Source organism: Hemitrygon akajei, chromosome 15 (genome assembly GCF_048418815.1).
Source record: "Hemitrygon akajei chromosome 15, sHemAka1.3, whole genome shotgun sequence".
Classification (NCBI taxonomy): Eukaryota; Metazoa; Chordata; class Chondrichthyes; order Myliobatiformes; family Dasyatidae; genus Hemitrygon; species Hemitrygon akajei.
This window is the reverse complement of record NC_133138.1, coordinates 705551-723008: the sequence shown is the minus strand read 5'-3', so window position 1 is coordinate 723008 and position 17458 is coordinate 705551. Positions and strand designations below refer to the sequence as shown.

The 17458-nt window shown below is 48.7% G+C and overlaps 1 protein-coding gene across 2 annotated transcripts in view; it reads right to left on the bottom strand.

Moving 5' to 3' along the window:
* The window catches only part of larp1 (La ribonucleoprotein 1, translational regulator), a 233455-nt gene extending 216860 nt beyond the window's left edge, over positions 1-16595 (bottom strand). For both annotated transcript variants that reach the window (XM_073067040.1, XM_073067041.1), the window contains exon 1: positions 16208-16595. In XM_073067040.1, the coding sequence (XP_072923141.1) occupies positions 16208-16553 (346 nt within the window). In that variant the 5' untranslated portion in view covers positions 16554-16595. The remainder of the gene's footprint in view (positions 1-16207) is intronic.
* Between the last annotated feature and the right edge of the window lie 863 nt (positions 16596-17458).

The window sequence follows — 17458 nt, the reverse complement described above, 5'->3', positions numbered from 1 at the left end:
CCTTTCTTTTGCTTTTCTCCCTTCTTAGAGAGTGGAGTGACATTTGCAATCTTCCAGTCCTCCGGGACCATGCCAGAGTCAAGTGAGTCTTGAAAGATCATGACCAATGCATCCATTATCTCTTCAGCAACCTCTCTCAGGATTCAGGGGTGTAGTCCATCTGGTCCAGTTAACTTACCCAGCTTAAGACCTTTGAGTTTGGCTTTGTAATATTAATGGCACTCATGGACCTCTGGCACACTGCTAGTGTCTTCCACAGTGAGGACAGATACAAAGTAGCCATTAAATCCATCTGTCATTTCTTTGTTCCCCATTACTACCTGTAACCAGAGAGCCGTGCCTGTCACGTGACAGCACTGCCCTCAACTGGTTGGAGGTCACACCACCTGCCAATCAACATTTCACCCCTCCCAACTAATCAATGCACACTTAACCATTGGCCACCTTAATTGGATTAACCTATCTAGCACCCCGTGACCTATAAAGGGTGCTACATGTGCTTGGCTCGCTCTCTCTTTTGCCATCCTCGAGGGACCACCCTGCTTCACTCCAGGCTGAAGACAGCAGAACAGCGCTGGAGACACGTGGTAAGGTGTGCACTGAATAGGGTTGCGGGAGCGTTTATTGTTGTCCCTTTAGCAAAGAACTGTGCTTGCCCATAGCCAAGGGGGACAGGTACTGTAGTTATTTTTCCCTTGCTTGTATGTGTACCTGTACTCCGTCCCCACACCGTTTTCCCCGTGTATTGTACTGCAGACCCGACTTTTCCCACGCTCCTCTATTCTAAGCGCGTTTGTGCGAATATTTTAGCCGCTTGTGCTGTTCCCAAGCTTTTTCTCCCCTTGTAAATAAACTCATTATTAAAACTGTGTGTCCAGAGCTCTTGCCTTTGAGACCCAAAGAATCTTTCTCATTTCCATCACATTTGGCGCTGGGAGCAGGGTCTCAGAGGTCTTGGCTAGACACAGCACAGGGAAGAATATTCTGGAACAAGGGGAAGAAAGCCAGTGCAGGCACCCAGAATAAGATCCCTGGGTGGACCGATGAAAGGGAGGGGTTTGAGAGTCTGGCCAGCATGCTGGCAGACCACGGGAAACTACTGGACTGGTCTGAGCAGTTAGACCCCCGTAGCAAGAAGCTGGCCACCATGTGGTCTCCCTCCTTAAGGAATCAGGGTTCCCCAAAGCCAGGGGGAGTCAAAGGGGTGCCTTTTGGTTGTTTGCATCCCTGCTGAGATGCCAGGTCAGAATTACCGACCACATTCAGCACTTATGTGGTCAGAAGGACAAGGAGCTAGAAGAGCTCCTGCAGCGCTGCTGCACGCTGCGGAAGGCAGCACAAGCTGCCCAGACCCGAGCCAAGGAGCTCGGGGTCAGGGGAACTGAGGCCACCTGCGGGCTCATACAATTGCAGCAGGCGTGGGCAGCCAGACCCGCTAAAGATTCGAGCCCTGGTCCAGCGCAGCGACAAGCTGGACGCGTGGCTGGGGGATGGGGACATCTGGCTGAATAGCGACGGGGAGGGGGAGTCCGAGAAGCCTAGGTCCCACAACCAACCTTCCCCCCCCCTTCACCCTAGCTCCAACATGCCCAACCCATCACCACGCAGTCCCAGGTTCACCTCAGGGAGGAAGGGGATGAGGGGGACCTGCCCAGACCTACCCTTGGTCACTCCGAGACCACGGAGACCCGGGACTTCTCCCCCAAGGAGCTGACCCAACTGGCGGATCGGTACCGCCAATGACCAGGCGAGCACCTGGCCACCTGGCTGCTCCAGCTGTGGAACGAGGGGGGCCCCAACCTCAGCCTCTCCCATCAGGAGACAAGTGCCCTGAGAAGCCTCTCTGACCAGCAGAGCATAAACAATGCGCTGCGGGCGCCACAAACAGGAGTTCACTATGGAACTACCCTGTGGGATCGGGTAGTGACCGCGGTGAGAGCCCGATATCCCACCCTTCTGGAGCCCGCAATGGGGTACGGTCAGTGAGGGCACCCGGGTTATCAGGGAATGGGCACCGGTCAACGGCATCTATCAAGGTGCCTGCAACCGCAACTTCCTCGAAGACACGAGTGACCAGTGCCCTAGCAGGATACCTGGTCACTACCGCGCGCCCCGACCTGAAGTCTGCCATCCTGCCCCTCATGGCACCAGCCAGCGGTAGGACTATATCGGATGACATCACCCTCTTGAAGGGATTGGAATATTTGCAGAGGGGGGCACCCGTCCAGGTCTGCAAGACCAAGGCAAGGGCTCCAAACACTATCCCTCCCCGCTTTACACGCAGACAGCTGTACACAGACCTGCTGCGTGCAGGGGTGGACCGTGACAGCATAGATGGCATCCCCACCCCCAACCTATATGCCCTGTGGAAGGAGCATTGCAGGGGCAAGACTAGCACAGTAAGACCACCAGCCGCCCCGCCAACGCAGGTGGCACCTCCAGCCCCCAGACTGCCCGGCCAGACGATGCCCACACCAGCCCACCCTCTGCACCTCCCTTACCTGAAACTGCCTCGCCTGCCCTCAAGGCAGCACTCAGGGAATTCCTGAGACAGGAAATGTCCCACCTCCACCACCAAGGCGCCTCACCACAGGGGTGGCAGACCTTTCCCCCCTCCCATAGGATGAAGGCCAGGGCCCCCAGCACATTTGCTCTCGCGTCTTCTCCCACCCGGGGGAGCTGAGGCCACATATACCTGTCATATACATATACATCGGGGAAAGAGAAACACGCAGAGAGGTGGATGGCACTTGTCGATACAGGTGCCCAGTACACAATCATCCCAGGTAATCCCGCCACATGGAGGGGCACCAACATGCAAATCGAGGAGTTGGGGGGGGGGCTCCCTTTTGCCCACCAGGGAGGTCACACTTCACCTAGCCATAGGCAACCATCACCCCCCCCCCCCCCCCCGACCTGTACAAGTCCTTATTGCCTCCTCCCCGGAATGTATCCTCGGGATCAATGTTTTAAAGGGACAGTCCCTTCAAACAAACGGGGCAAGTTCATCTTCAGCACTGCGCGAGCCACTATTGTCGTTGGGGCGGCTAAGTGGGAGCCATTGTTGTTCTCCCCTCCCTCCAAGGTCATCTGCAACCATCAGTACAGCGTACCAGGGGGACACCAAGAAATCACAGACTCCATTCAAGCCCTACTACGGGAGGGAGTTATTTGACCCACAGCCTCCCCTTTCAACAGCCCTGGCAGATGACCGATGATTACAGGCACTTAAACAAGGTTGCAACCCCCCTCGCCAACACTGTACCCAACATTGTCACCCTCATTGAGTACATCTCAGGACGTCCACATAAAGCCTGGTATGCGGTTGTTCATCTCGCTAATGCATTTTTCTCTATCCCCCTGCATCAGGATAGCCAGGACCAACTTGCATTTACTTGGGATGGCAGACAATACACCTTTTGTCGCCTACCATAAGGCTATGTCCACAGCCCCACTATCTACCATGGTCTTATCTCCCGCAATTTACACCACATCCAGCTTCCCCCCGAGCTGTCAATTGCCCATTACGTTGACAATATCCTCCTCCAAGGCCCGTCTGAGACCATTGTCTCAGAAGCCCTTCATATGCTCACTGAATTCCTCAGGGGACAGGGCTGGGCAATTAACATGGAGAAGGTACAGAGCCCCAGCCATTTCACTTTCTGGGAATACAATGGAACTCTGGCCATAGAAACATCCCTGATGCTGCGAAAAATAAAATTTTAAATTCTGCTGTCCCCTCTAATAAAACTGACACACAGAGATTTGTGGGGCTCCTGGGCTATTGGCGACAGCATATACCCTACTTGACCATGCTTCTTTGGCCACTCTATAGGATCTCCAGGAAAAAAATCCACATTTCTACGGGGACCTGAGCAACAGGCTGCTTTTGATACAGCTGAACAAGCTGTGGAACAAGCAATGCCACTTTCTCCCCCGCCAGGCAGATCTGAGTTACAGGTTTTAGCCAGTGAGATGATCGCCGAGTAGAGCCTCTGGCAGAAGACCCATGGGCGCAGAGACCCCCTCGGTTTCTGGAGTAAGTCCCTACCTGAAGCAGCAGGGCGTTACAGCCCCTTCGAGCGCCAGTAACTAGCCTGTTATCTGGCGCTCCTCGCCACAGAACATCAAACAGGCACCGACCCTGTCTTCCTTCCCATAATGCAATGGGTCAAGTCCCCCGATTCCACCCACAAAGAGGGCCGTGCCCAGAGGTCCTCCATTGTCAAGTGGAAGTGGAAGTGGTACATTGCGGACCGGGCTGAACCAGTTCTGAAGGGGTCAGCCGCCTCCATGAATAAGTTGTGGCTTTCCCCCAGTCCCAGGACCAACCCTTCGATTCCCTCGACCCTGACAACAAACTGCATGCCTGGTTCACAGACGGCTCCAGCCGCTGGAAAGAGGGAAAACCATTGTGGAAAGCGGCAGCACTTCATCCCGCCATGGGCAAAATTTTGACCACAGAGGGGGAGGGGGGTTCCAGACAACTTGCCGAGCTGGCGGAAGTAGCCCTCACCCTCCAAAACACCACCGGACCAATCCACATCTATACTGACTCCTGGGCAGTAGCTAATGGCATGGCGGTGTGGATAGCCCGGTGGCAAGACATGGGGTGGGAAATACACGGGTGTCCCCTCTTGGGACAGAACCACTGGCATTTCATTTGGGACCAGGCTACCCACAGAAAAGTTTCTGCACACCATGTGGATACCCATACCCAAAAAGATAACAAAGAGGCAACATTTAACACCGCTGTGAACCAGGCTGCCCAAGTATCATGCTACCACTTCCACCCCTGACACAGACCCCAGAGCACTAGCAGCATGGGCACACTGCAAAGGTGGCCACTTGCGGGCCGATGGCACGCGGTGCTGGGCTGAACAATTAAGTGTCACCTTGACACTCGACCAACGCAAAACCTCTGTAGCTAACTGCCCCATCTGCCAGCAGGTCAAGCCACAGGGCTGGCCCAGAGGGCCACCAGGCCATATCCGTTGCGGCATGGGAGCGGGTCGGGTATGGCAAATCGACTATATTGGACCGCTTCCACAGCAAAATAAGAAAAAGTACGCCCTGACCAGGAATCTCATCGCTGTTCCACATACACCATCCCCCGGCATCGGGCTTAATTGAAAGAATGAACGGCCTGCTCAAGGAAAAAATTCACACTCTGACACTCTCTCGCACACTGCAGGGGTGGCTAAGTGTCCTTTAGCAGGCTGTTGACCAATTAAACATATGGCCCACTGGCCAAAGGGGGTCCTCACTGTCCCGCCATCTGGCACACTCCCCATCGCCTGACTTGGAAACCACTGAACCCACTGAGACCGAGGACTCAGGTAGAGTATGGATAAGACAGCCACAGAGTCCCCCCAAGAAGGGAGAAATTGTCACGCGCGGTCCAGGGGACACTCGCTGGGTTGCCATTCTGGGTAAATCCGATATGTCTTGTATACATACCCGGCATTTAATCAGACGGGAATGAGTTTCTGAGTTTCCTCCTGCCCCCCCCCCCCCCCCCCCCCACAACAGGACAATGGTGCTACTTCAGTCATCCCTCCTGGTTGCTGCGATGATCGGCTTCAGGACAGCTGCCAACACCTTCCTCAGGGTCGCTTACGAGTTTGCCAGCAACACCAACATATCGGACTGCTGGATCTGCATGCGGACCCCAGCACACGCCGATGATGCACTGCCACTCATGCCGATCCCACTGCATGACATCGAGATGAACTGTTTGTACAGACTGTTTGCTCCTGCTGGTTTTGGTATATCTGTTTGGGGGGGGGCCCTGCTGGCAGTCCCCCACCACTCTCCTCCCCACTACACAACGTCTCTTCCCTTGATCCCCGATGGGGTGGGTACTTCAGGAACTGGTATTTCCCTCCCTACAATTTGACCTTCACTCGAGACCCCACCCTCCCACAGCCACTGAGTAGACCCAGGGAATGTTGGTGCAGGCTCTGTAATGAGCAGCAGCAGCAGCCGAGTTCATTGCACCATGGGTGGCTCTGCAGCACAGGAGGGAAGGAAATGGAGTGGGTGAGCTATAGTGATAGGGGATTCGATTGTAAGGGGAATAGATAGGCGTTTCTGTGGCCGCAAACAAGACTCCAGGATGGTATGTTGCCTCCCTGGTGCAAGGATCAAGGATGTCTCTAAGCGGCTGCAGGACATTCTGGAATGGGAGGGTGAACAGCCAGTGGTCGTGGTGCACATAGGTACCAACGATATAGGTAAAAAATGGGATGAGGTCCTACAAGGTGAATTTAGGGAGTTAGAAGATAAACTAAACAGTAGGACCACAAAGGTAATAATCTCTGGATTACTACCAGTGCCAAGTGCTAGTCAGAGTAGAAATAGGAGGATATTTCAGATGAATACGTGGCTTGAAAAATGGTGCATGGGGGAGGGATTCAACTTTCTGGGGCATTGGAACCAGTTCTGGGGGAGGTGGGACCGGTATAAACAGGACGGTCTGCACCTGGGCTGGACGGGAACCAATGTCCTAGGGGGAGCGTTTGCTACTGCTGTTCAGGAGGCTTTAATCTAATATGGCAGGGGGATGGGAACAAGTGCAGAGAGAGAGGGGTGTAAAATGAGGGTAGAAGCAAAAAGTAGTAAGGTGAAAAGTAAAAGTGGCAGGCAGGCAAATCCAGGACAAAAAGCAAGAGCCACTTTTCAACATAATTGTATAAGGGCTAAGAGTGTTGTAAAAACAAGCCTGAAGGCTTTGTGTGTCAATGCGAGGAGCATTCGTAACAAGGTGGATGAATTGAATGTGCAGATAGTTATTAATGAATATGATATAGTTGGGATCACAGAGACATGGCTCCAGGATGACCAAGGATGGGAGCTCAACATCCAGGGATATTCAATATTCAGGAGGGATAGACAGGAAAAGGAAGTGGAGTAGCATTGCTGGTTAGAGAGGAGATTAACGCAATAGAAAGGAAGGACATTAGCCTGGAGGATGTGGAATCGATATGGATAGAGCTTCATAACACTAAGGGGCAGAAAACGCTGGTGGGAGTTGTGCACAGGCCACCTAACAGTAGTAGTGAGGTTGGGGGTGGCATTAAACAGGAAATTAGAAATGCGTGCAATAAAGGAACAGTAGTTATAATGGGTGACTTCAATCTACATATAGATTGGGTGAACCAAATTGGTAAGGGTGCTGAGGAAGAGGATTTCTTGGAATGTATGTGGGATGGTTTTCTGAACCAACATGTCGAGGAACCAACTAGAGAGCAGGCCATTCTAGATTGGGTATTAGATAGATAGATACTTTATTCATCCCCATGGGGAAATGAGGAAGGGTTAGTTAGCAATCTTGTCGTGCGAGGCCCCTTGGGTAAGAGTGACCATAATATGGTGGAATTCTTCATTAAGATGGAGAGTGACATAGTTAATTCAGAAACAAAGGTTCTGAACTTAAAGAAGGGTAACTTTGAAGGTATGAGATGTGAATTAGCTAAGATAACCTGGCAAATGATACTTAAAGGGTTGACGGTGGATATGCAATGGCAAGCATTTAAAGATCGTATGGATGAACTACAACAATTGTTCATCCCAGTTTGGCAAAAGAATAAACCAGGGAAGGTAGTGCACCCATGGCTGACAAGGGAAATTAGGGATAGTATCAAGTCCAAAGAAGAAACACATAAATTAGCAAAAAAAAAGCAGCACACCTGAGGACTGGGAGAAATTCAGAGACCAGCAGAGGAGGACAAAGGGCTTAATTAGGAAAGGGAAAAAAGATTATGAGAGACAGCTGGCAGGGAACATAAAAACTGACTGTAAAAGCTTTTATAGATACATGAAAAGAAAGATTGGTCAAGACAAATGTAGGTCCTTTACAGTCAGAAACAGGCGAATTGATCATAGGGAACAAAGACATGGCAGACCAATTGAATAACTACTTTGGCTCTGTCTTTACTAAGGAGGACATAAATAATCTTCCGGAAATAGTAAGGGACCGAGGGTCTAGTGAGATGGAGGAACTGAGGGAAATACATGTTAGTAGGGAAGTGGTGTTAGGTAAATTGAAGGGATTAAAGGCAGATAAATCCCCAGGGCCAGATGGTCTGCATTCCAGAGTGCTTAAGAAAGTAGCCCAAGAAATAGTGATGCATTAGTGATAATTTTTCAAAACTCCTTAGATTCTGGACCAGTTCCTGAGGATTGGAGGATGGCTAATGTAACCCCACTTTTTAAAAAAGGAGGGAGAGAGAAACCAGGGAATTATAGACCGGTTAGTCTGACATCGGTGGTGGGGAAAATGCTAGAGCCGGTTATCAAAGATGTGATAACAGCACATTTGGAAAGAGGTGAAATCATCGGACAAAGTCAGCATGGATTTGTGAAAGGAAAATCATGTCTGACAAATCTTATAGAATTTTTTGAAGATATAACTAGTAGAGTGGATAGGGGAGAGCCAGTGAATGTGGTATATTTAGATTTTCAAAAGGCTTTTGACAAGGTCCCACACAGGAGATTAGTGTGCAAACTTAAAGCACACGGTATTGGGGGTATGGTATTGATGTGGATAGAGAATTGGTTGGCAGACAGGAAGCAAAGAGTGGGAGTAAATGGGACCTTTTCAGAATGGCAGGCAGTGACTAGTGGGGTACCACAAGGCTCAGTGCTGGGACCCCAGTTGTTTACAATATATATTAATGATTTAGACGAGGGAATTAAATGCAGCATCTCCAAGTTTGCAGATGACACGAAGCTGGGCAGCGGTGTTAGCTGTGAGGAGGATGCTAAGAGGATGCAGGGTGACTTGGATAGGTTAGGTGAGTGGGCAAATTCATGGCAGATGCAATTTAATGTGGATAAATGTGAGGTTATCCACTTTGGTTGCAAGAACAGGAAAACAGATTATTATCTGAACAGTGGCCGATTAGGAAAAGGGGAGATGCAATGAGACCTGGGTGTCATTGTACACCAGTCATTGAAGGTGGGCATGCAGGTACAGCAGGTGGTGAAAAAGGCAAATGGTATGTTGGCATTCATAGCAAAAGGATTTGAGTACAGGAGCAGGGAGGTTCTACTGCAGTTGTACAAGGCCTTGGTGAGACCGCACCTAGAATATTGTGTGCAGTTTTGGTCCCCTAATCTGAGGAAAGACATTCTTGCCATAGAGGGAGTACAGAGAAGGTTCACCAGATTGATTCCTGGGATGGCAGGACTTTCATATGAAGAAAGACTGGATCGACAAGGCTTATACTCACTGGAATTTAGAAGATTGAGGGGGGATCTTATTGAAACGTATAAAATTCTGAAGGGATTCGACAGGCTAGATGCAGGAAGATTGTTTCCTATGTTGGGAAAGTCCAGAACGAGGGGTCACAGTTTAAGGATAAAGGGGAAGCTTTTTAGGACCGAAATGAGGAAAAACCTCTTCACACAGTGGTGAATCTGTGGAATTCTCTGCCACAGGAAACAGTTGAGGCTGGTTCATTGGCTATATTTAAGAGGAAGTTAGATATGGCCCTTGTGGCTAAAGGGATCAAGGGGTATGGAGAGAAAGCAGGTACAGGCTCAAAGGGCTGAATGGCCTACTCCTGCACCTATTTTCTATGTTTCTATGAGCAGACTTCCAACCTTTCAGTCGGTCACAGTGACTGCGAGCACAACTGGTACCCGGGTGCCCCAGTGACCACTGCCGATGGTGCCGCTAAGCTGGGAGCTCCCTGGACTCTGAACAGGACCCACTGACCTGCAGCCACCGTGCCTACCCGTGGCTCCCCACCAGCTGGTACGGCTGCTGCTTTCCAGCATATGTGGTGCCCTTCAGCAACCCCCTGAATGACCTTGGAGAGCACCCGGCGTACAGCGGCCACCAGGACAAGAGGGCCATTACAGAGGCAGAGAGGTTCTGGATGATAGCCTTTCCCAGTTATGGTATGGCCCGAGTGTCCAGGGAGTTGATCCAGAAGACCAGTGTGCTCGAGACTCTGGCCAACGAGACGGCAGTGGCACTGCAACACACTGAGAATGCTCTCACCCGAACGGCAGCAGAACTGACAGCTGTCAGGATGGTCGCCCTGCAGAACCGAATGGCCCTGGACTACCTGCTCGTTGCTGATGGTGGAACATGTGCAGTGACTGATAAGGAATGCTGTACCTTTATCCCTGATGAGTCTAGCAACATCACCCACTTGACTGCTCACATTCGGGACTCGGTGGCTAAAATTCAAAAATAGAGGGACCAGCTCCTCCAGCACCAACACCTCATCGGGCAATTGGTAGCCCTTTGGGTCCTGGGGGTGGGCAACTGTCATCCACTGGTCCATCGCACTCATTCTTGTCATTATTGCTATTATTATACTATGTTATGTATGCCAAATGATTAAGAATGCATCTGCCTTTACATAGCACCATCCAGAGACAGAGAAGCAGTTTCGGCGACAGGTTACTATCGATGCAATGCTCCTCAGACAGGATGAAGAGGTCAATACTCCCCAATGCCATTAGGCTTTACAATTCTACCGCCAGGACTTAAGAACTTTTTAAAAGCTATTATTAATGCTTTTTGAGATAGTGATTTAGATGCATATCATATTTTTTACTGAGTTAAGTATTGTATGTAATTAGTTTTGCTACAACAAGTGTATGGGACATTGGAAAAAAGTTGAATTTCCCCATGGGGATGAATAAAGTATCTATCTATCTATCTAGAAATGGTTACTTCTCGTATGTTGATATTGTTTTCACTCTCCCTTGTGTCCTGGCCGTGTGGTGTGTCCTCCGAGGGGTGGAGTGTAACCAGAGAGCCGTGCCTGTCACGTGACAGCACTGCCCTCACCTGGTTGGAGGTCACACCACCTGCCAGTCAACATTTCGCCCCTCCCAACTAATCAATGCACACTTAAACATTGGCCACCTTAATTGGATTAACCTGTCTAGCACCCCATGACCTATAAAGGGTGCTACATGTGCTTGGCTCGCTCTCTCTTTTGCCATCCTCTAGGGACCAGCCTGCTTCACTCCAGGCTGAAGACACGTGGTAAGGTGTGCACTGAATAGGGTTGCGGGAGCGTTTATTGTTGTCCCTTTAGCAAAGAGCCGTGTTTGCCTATAGCCAAGAGGGACAGGTACTGTAATTACTTTTCCCTTGCTTGTATGTGTACCTGTACTCTGTCCCCACACCGTTTTCCCCGTGTATTGTACTGCAGACCCGACTTTTCCCATGCTCCTCTATTCTAAGCGCGTTTGTGCGAATATTGTAGCCACTTGTGTTGTTCCCAAGCTTTTTCTCCCCTTGTAAATAAACTCATTATTAAAACTGTGTGTCCAGAGCTCGCCTTTGAAACCCAAAGAATCTTTCTCATTTCCATCACAACACTACCTCACCAGCATGATTTTCCAGTGGTCCAATATCAACTCTGAACTCCCTTTTATTCTTTATATAACTGAAGAAACTTTGATATTCTGCTATATGTTCTTGGCTAGCCTGCCCTCACGCATGTTCAAATGCCGAGACCCTTCGTCAGGACTAACCGAAAGGAAAGATAGTAAGAGATTTGAAAGTAGTGGGGGAGGGGGAAATGCAAAATGATAGAAGACCGGAGGGGGTGGGATGAAGCTAAGAGCTGGAAAGGTGATTGGCGAAAGTGATACAGAGCTGGCGAAGGGAAAGGATCATGGGACGGGAGGCCTCGGGAAAGAAAGGGGGGGGGGGGGGGGGAGCACCAGAGGGAGATGGAGAACAGGCAAACAACTAAATATGTCAGGGATGGGGTAAGAAGGGGAGGAGGGGCATTAACGGAAGTTAGAGAAGTCAATGTTCATGCCATCAGGTTGGAGGCTACTTCCAATCTCTTACTATCTTTCCTTTCGGTTAGTCCTGACAAAGGGTCTCGGCCCGAAACGTCGACAGCGCTTCTCTCTATAGATGCTGCCTGGCCTGCTGTGTTCCACCAGCATTTTGTGTGTGTTCACGTACTTTTCCAGCCTGGACTGTGAATGATTAAACAGTATGTTCAATAAAGACACAAAGTCCAATTGTTTGGGTAATATTAATTTAGGCAGATTGTGTTATTATTGTGACTTAGATGAAGATCAAATCACATTTTATGAGGAATTAATGCAGAAAACAGCCATTCATGATGTTTGGTTTTCCCTTTGTAGGAAGTAATGGCCTGCAAACCCTGTCTGAGCTGACGTGCCTCTGATTCCAACGCTAACCTCAATGGGAATTGTTTTTTTCCACTCTTAAAATAACCTTCCGTAGGTCATACCCAGACTTCAAAGATTCATCCAAGCACCTCTTAAATGCTATTAGAGATTCTGCCTGTACCACATTCCAGGTAGGTACTCAAAACTTTTCAGGTGACAAAGGTCTCTCTCAAAACCTTTACCCTATGTCTCTAATGTGCAGTTTTACCCAACTCAAGTGCAAATAATAACTCTCTGAAAATGGCAACGCAGATGGATAAGGATTCAAGGATTCAATGGTTGTCAAGGCACAAAACACTGATCTGTAAGAGCTTGATAAAGTGACCTTATGGATGTTAATTAAATTATGAGCAGTGCAGATAAGCTAGTCAAAACCCTTTGCTCTTGGACAGTGGTTCCCAACCTGTGATCAATGGACCCCTCAGTTAGTGATAGGGGTACATGGCATAAAAAAGGCTAGAGTGATGAGTCTAAAACAAGAGAACACAGGCTTATGGTCAGTGGGAGAAATTCAAGAGTAATCTGGCAAGCAAGGTGTGTGCACAGAAAGAAGATGGTGGGTATGAACTACGGATTTTTAAAAGCAATTTGGATAGGAGAGTGATACAGGTCCAATGCGATAGAATTAGAACAAGTTTTACAGTTACATGAATGTATTAGGCTGAAGGATTTGTTTTTTATGCTGTATGGCTCTACAACTCTTATCACTGCAATTCCAAACTCATCGGTTGACTTCCCTTTATCCTCAAAAGATTCTAGCAAATTTGAAGTTCAATTTTCCTTCATAAAACCATAATTCTCCTCCTGTGATTTATTACGTCCTAAACTCTTTGGAAAACAATTCTGCATTTTTCCAGTAACAGATTTCAGATTAATTGGTATATAGTTTCCTGATTTCCACCTGCCCTTTGTTCAATAATGGTGTCTGGTGTTTTCTAGTCTCCAAATTCCAGGCAATTCTACATCAGTAGCCACTTCCTTTAAAACAATCAGATCCAGGGAACTTGCCTACATTTTTAGAAAAGTACTATGTAAATCAATGATACCTTAAATAGTAAATAGTTTTAAACTCCTCTCTTTCTATAGCCTATTGAATACCTAATACTACAGGGGTGAGACTTGTTCTACTACCACGAAGAACAATCCAAAACAATTGATTATTTATTTATTTGCTGTTATTAATTGCCCAATTTCTGAGGGACCACTGTTTCCTTTATCTGCTCTCCATTTTTAGATGCTCTTATTGTTGCATTATCTTCTAGTTACTTTCATATTCCACATTTGCCCTTTTACTTTTCATTAACCTTTCATTATTACCAAAATTTCCCAAGCTTCTGATCTATTACTGATTTTCTTAACATGGTATTCCATTTATTTTAATACAATCTTCTGAATTTGGTCTTCATGCATTAAGTTTGACAAAGTCAGGGTGAAAGGCAGGGGTAGTGGGGATAAACTCCCACTGCCTATTAAATGCTCCCAATGGCATGCATCGGTGCTGAAGAGGGCAAATGCCACGTTAGCATTTATTTGAGGTCCAGAATACAAGAGCAAGGATGTGATGCTGAGGCTTTATAAAACACTGGTGAGGCCTCACCTTGAGTATTGTGAACAGTTTTAGGCCCCTTATCTTAGGTGCTGGCATTGAGAGGGTCCAGAGGAGGTTCACAAAGATGACAGGGGATCATATTGAAATCTTTTGAATGTTGAAAGACCTAGACAGATTAGATGTGAAAAGGATGTTTCCCATGGTGGGAGAGTCTAGGACAAGAGGGCATAGCCTCAGGATAGAGGGGTGCCCTTTCAAAACAAAGATACGGAGAAATTTAGCCAAAGGGTGGTGAATTTGTGGAATTTGTTGCCATGTGCAGCAGTGGAGGCCAGGTTGTTGGGTGTATTTAAGGCACAGATTGATGGGTTCTTGATTGGACATGGCATCAAAGGTTATGGGGAGAAGGCCAGGAACTGGGGTTGAGGAGGAGATAGAAAAGGATCAGCCGTGATTGAATGGTAGAGCAGACTCAATGGGCCAGATGGCCTAATTCTGCTCCTATGTCTTATGCACCTCAAAAAGCCTCTGACAACCAAGTCCAACCCCTGGCCTTGGTTAGCTAAGCCCAGTGGAACACCTTCTAGTGACAGAAGAAGCCAAGATGGCTTACTGGCACATTAAAGCCTGTCACTTCAGGCAGATGGGGTTTATTAGCCATTGGTGGCAGCTCATCTAGGAAGAATAACACTGATCTCAAACCTCCACTTGCCTTGTGGCTATACCACTCATGACCAAGTGTTTAGAAGTAAACCCTGAGGAAAAATCCAGAACTGGAGTCACGAAGGCAGTCCTATCTTGAGTTCAATGCTCACTGACAACTCCTGCGATGTCACTGGTGCCAAACTGTATTGGTCTCTGCCTGTCATTCCTATAAATCTATCAGCTGCATGGAGAGGGAAGCCTGCTACATAGGCAACAGCTTGTTCTCCATATCATACTGCCCTGTGTATCACATAGACAGCTAGAATACAACATCCATGGTCAACCCCAATGAGGCCCTCATTAACTTCCAACTCATTAACATGGTAATGAATTACAACCTTGCCACCCACATCAATACTGCAGAAAAGAACTATTTGGGACATCTGTCTATGTTAAAGGAACTAAAACTTGTTGCTACATCTGCCACACACTAAATGCTGAAAGAACTCAGTGGGTCTGGCAGCATCTGTAGAGAAAAATAAACAGTCAACATTCTGGGCTAAAGCCCATCATCAGAACTGGAAAGGGGCAGAAGCCAGAATTAAAAGGTGGGGGAGAAGAATAAGTATAAATGAAGAGGAAAGTGGACGGTCCCTACCACACTCGCATGTGTGTTGCACAAGATTTCCAGATCTGCAAAATCTCTTGTGGCTAGATGCCAACTTTGTTTTCAAAGATCAAAAATCAACTTTATTCACTATATTTTGTTCTTACTGTGCCACAAGATTAATAAATCTTTAGTGCAAAGGGACCACGCTCTAAAAGCTTCTCCATCATGAATACAAGCAACACACACAAAATGCTGGTGGAACGCAGCAGGCCAGGCAGTATCCATAGGGAGAAGCACTGTCGACGTTTCGGGCCGAGACCCTTCGTCAGGCCCGAAACGTCAACTGTACTTCTTCCTATAGATGCTGCCTGGCTTGCTGCGTTCCACCAGCATTTTGTGTGTGCTGCTTGAATTTCCAGTATCTGCAGATTTCCTCGTGTTTGCCATCATGAATACTTCTGCCTGTATTGACAATCCCAAAAAGCATACATTTGTAAAAGAATCCCATAAAAATCAAAGCTAAGTACAGCACAATATGCGAACACAGCGTAATTTACGCTGCCTGGATTCTTTCTTCCAGACCAGCAGTATGCATAGGGAAAAGCTCACTTCAAACACTTCCAAAATTATTCACTGAAGACCAGCATCCTTGATTTATAAATCATGCAGAGGATTTAGATTCAGATAGAACAGGAAGTGAGCAAAAGGGTTCACTGAAAAGAATATCTCTGTTCTCCTGACAAGTCAAAAGGGGAGGGGGTTGTTGCGTGGGATGATGGAGCAGTGATGGAGTGTGTGGGGTAGGTGAGAGGAAGGAGGTAGAGAGGTTGAGGGGAAAGGAACGGGTCGGGTGGGGAGGGGTCGAGGGGAAAAGAACGGGTGGGGTGAGGGATGGGGGAGGGGAGAGGGAGGGAAAAGGGATGGGCGGAGAGGTGGAAAGGGACAGGGGTGGGTGGATGCTGGAGGGTGGAGGAGTCGATATGGGAAAAAGATGTTTGCAGAATGGGAGTTGTGAGTGATGTTGAAAACCAGAAGCCAGCGGCACCCGGACTCGGGATGTTGTGGTTTGGGTTGAGTTCCCCATCCCGGGAAACGGCCCGAGCCCGGACCTCATGGGCGCCGCCTCAGTCGGTGGGGCAACGGAGAAATGATCCCGCGCTCTCTCCAGGAGCTCCACCCACGGTGCTGCTGCCCAGGTCTGGGCCTCCCGCACCCACCTGGATCGGCATCCGCGCCGCTCCCACTCACTCTTCGGGTCCACGGGTTCACCTTGGGCGGCGGAGCCTCGATAAATTCCTTCCTGCGGCCGCTGGCGACTTTCGACTCCTCAGCGACGTCTCCGGCCTGTACCGGTGGCTCAGGCCGGGCCTCGGGCCCAGGCTCTGCGGCAGGCCCAGGACTCGGAGTTCCCAGCTCGACGGCAAGCGCCGGCTTACTCCACGGATTGACCTTGGGGGGCGGAGCCGCCATGAGACGTTTGCTGGCGGCCTGGGGCTCGCTGTGATCGGGGGCCGGGCCGGCGGCGCGGTGTGGTGGTGGCAGAGTCTGCACCTGTGCGGCCATGGCGCGGGCTCGGCCTGCACTCCGTATGGCGGCGCGACACGGCCGGGGGCGTGCACGCAGCGCCACTACGTTACCAGGCGCGCACGTTGTGCGCAGGTCCGGCGGAAGGCGATCGCGCGCGCGGACGTTCCGGAGTACGCGCAGTCTCCGGAGGCCATGAACCGGTTTTGCCTACCCCTTCCCCGACTCTTCGGGACGAAAAAATAAGGGTCACCGCCTTTCTTTATCAGGGCCTTCTCATGGGTGGAGTCTGACTGCAAGACGGCAACGGGAGTATTTTTTGATATTGCAAAAGCACATGATAACTTATGGAGGGAAAGTATTTTGATTAAGATAAAAATTGGGAGTGAGAGGAAGGAATATCATTTTTTCTGAGATTTTTTATTATTTGAACGGTTTATACGGGTAAGGTAGGGAAGATTTATTTTGGCTTCTGTGAGCCAGAGAATGGGACGTACAAGGTAGTATTTGTAGCCTTTTTTTGTTTAATATTACGGTTAATGACATTTTCTCTGAGATAGGTACAGTACAGGGGTCAGAAAATCACTTTTTGCAGTTGATGCAACTTTATTCATTAGAGATAGAAATTTCAATGTAGCCATATAGGTTGCAATTAACGAAAAAGGAGCAAATAGATGGGGTTTTAAGCATTTAGTAGCTAAAACACAAGTTATGTGTTTTACAAAAAGGATCAATAGACCTGCATTTGATTTGAAATTATATGGTCAAACTCTTGAAGAAGTGTCAGTGGTAAGACTTCTTGGCAGTTGGCTGGATAATAAGCTGAGATGGAAGTACCATATCAGTAAAATAATTGATAAATGTAAAGGAGCATTAAATGTCCTCAGATGTCTGTGGGTATTGTTGGAGTGCTACACAATATCTCTTGACCATTTACATGTGTT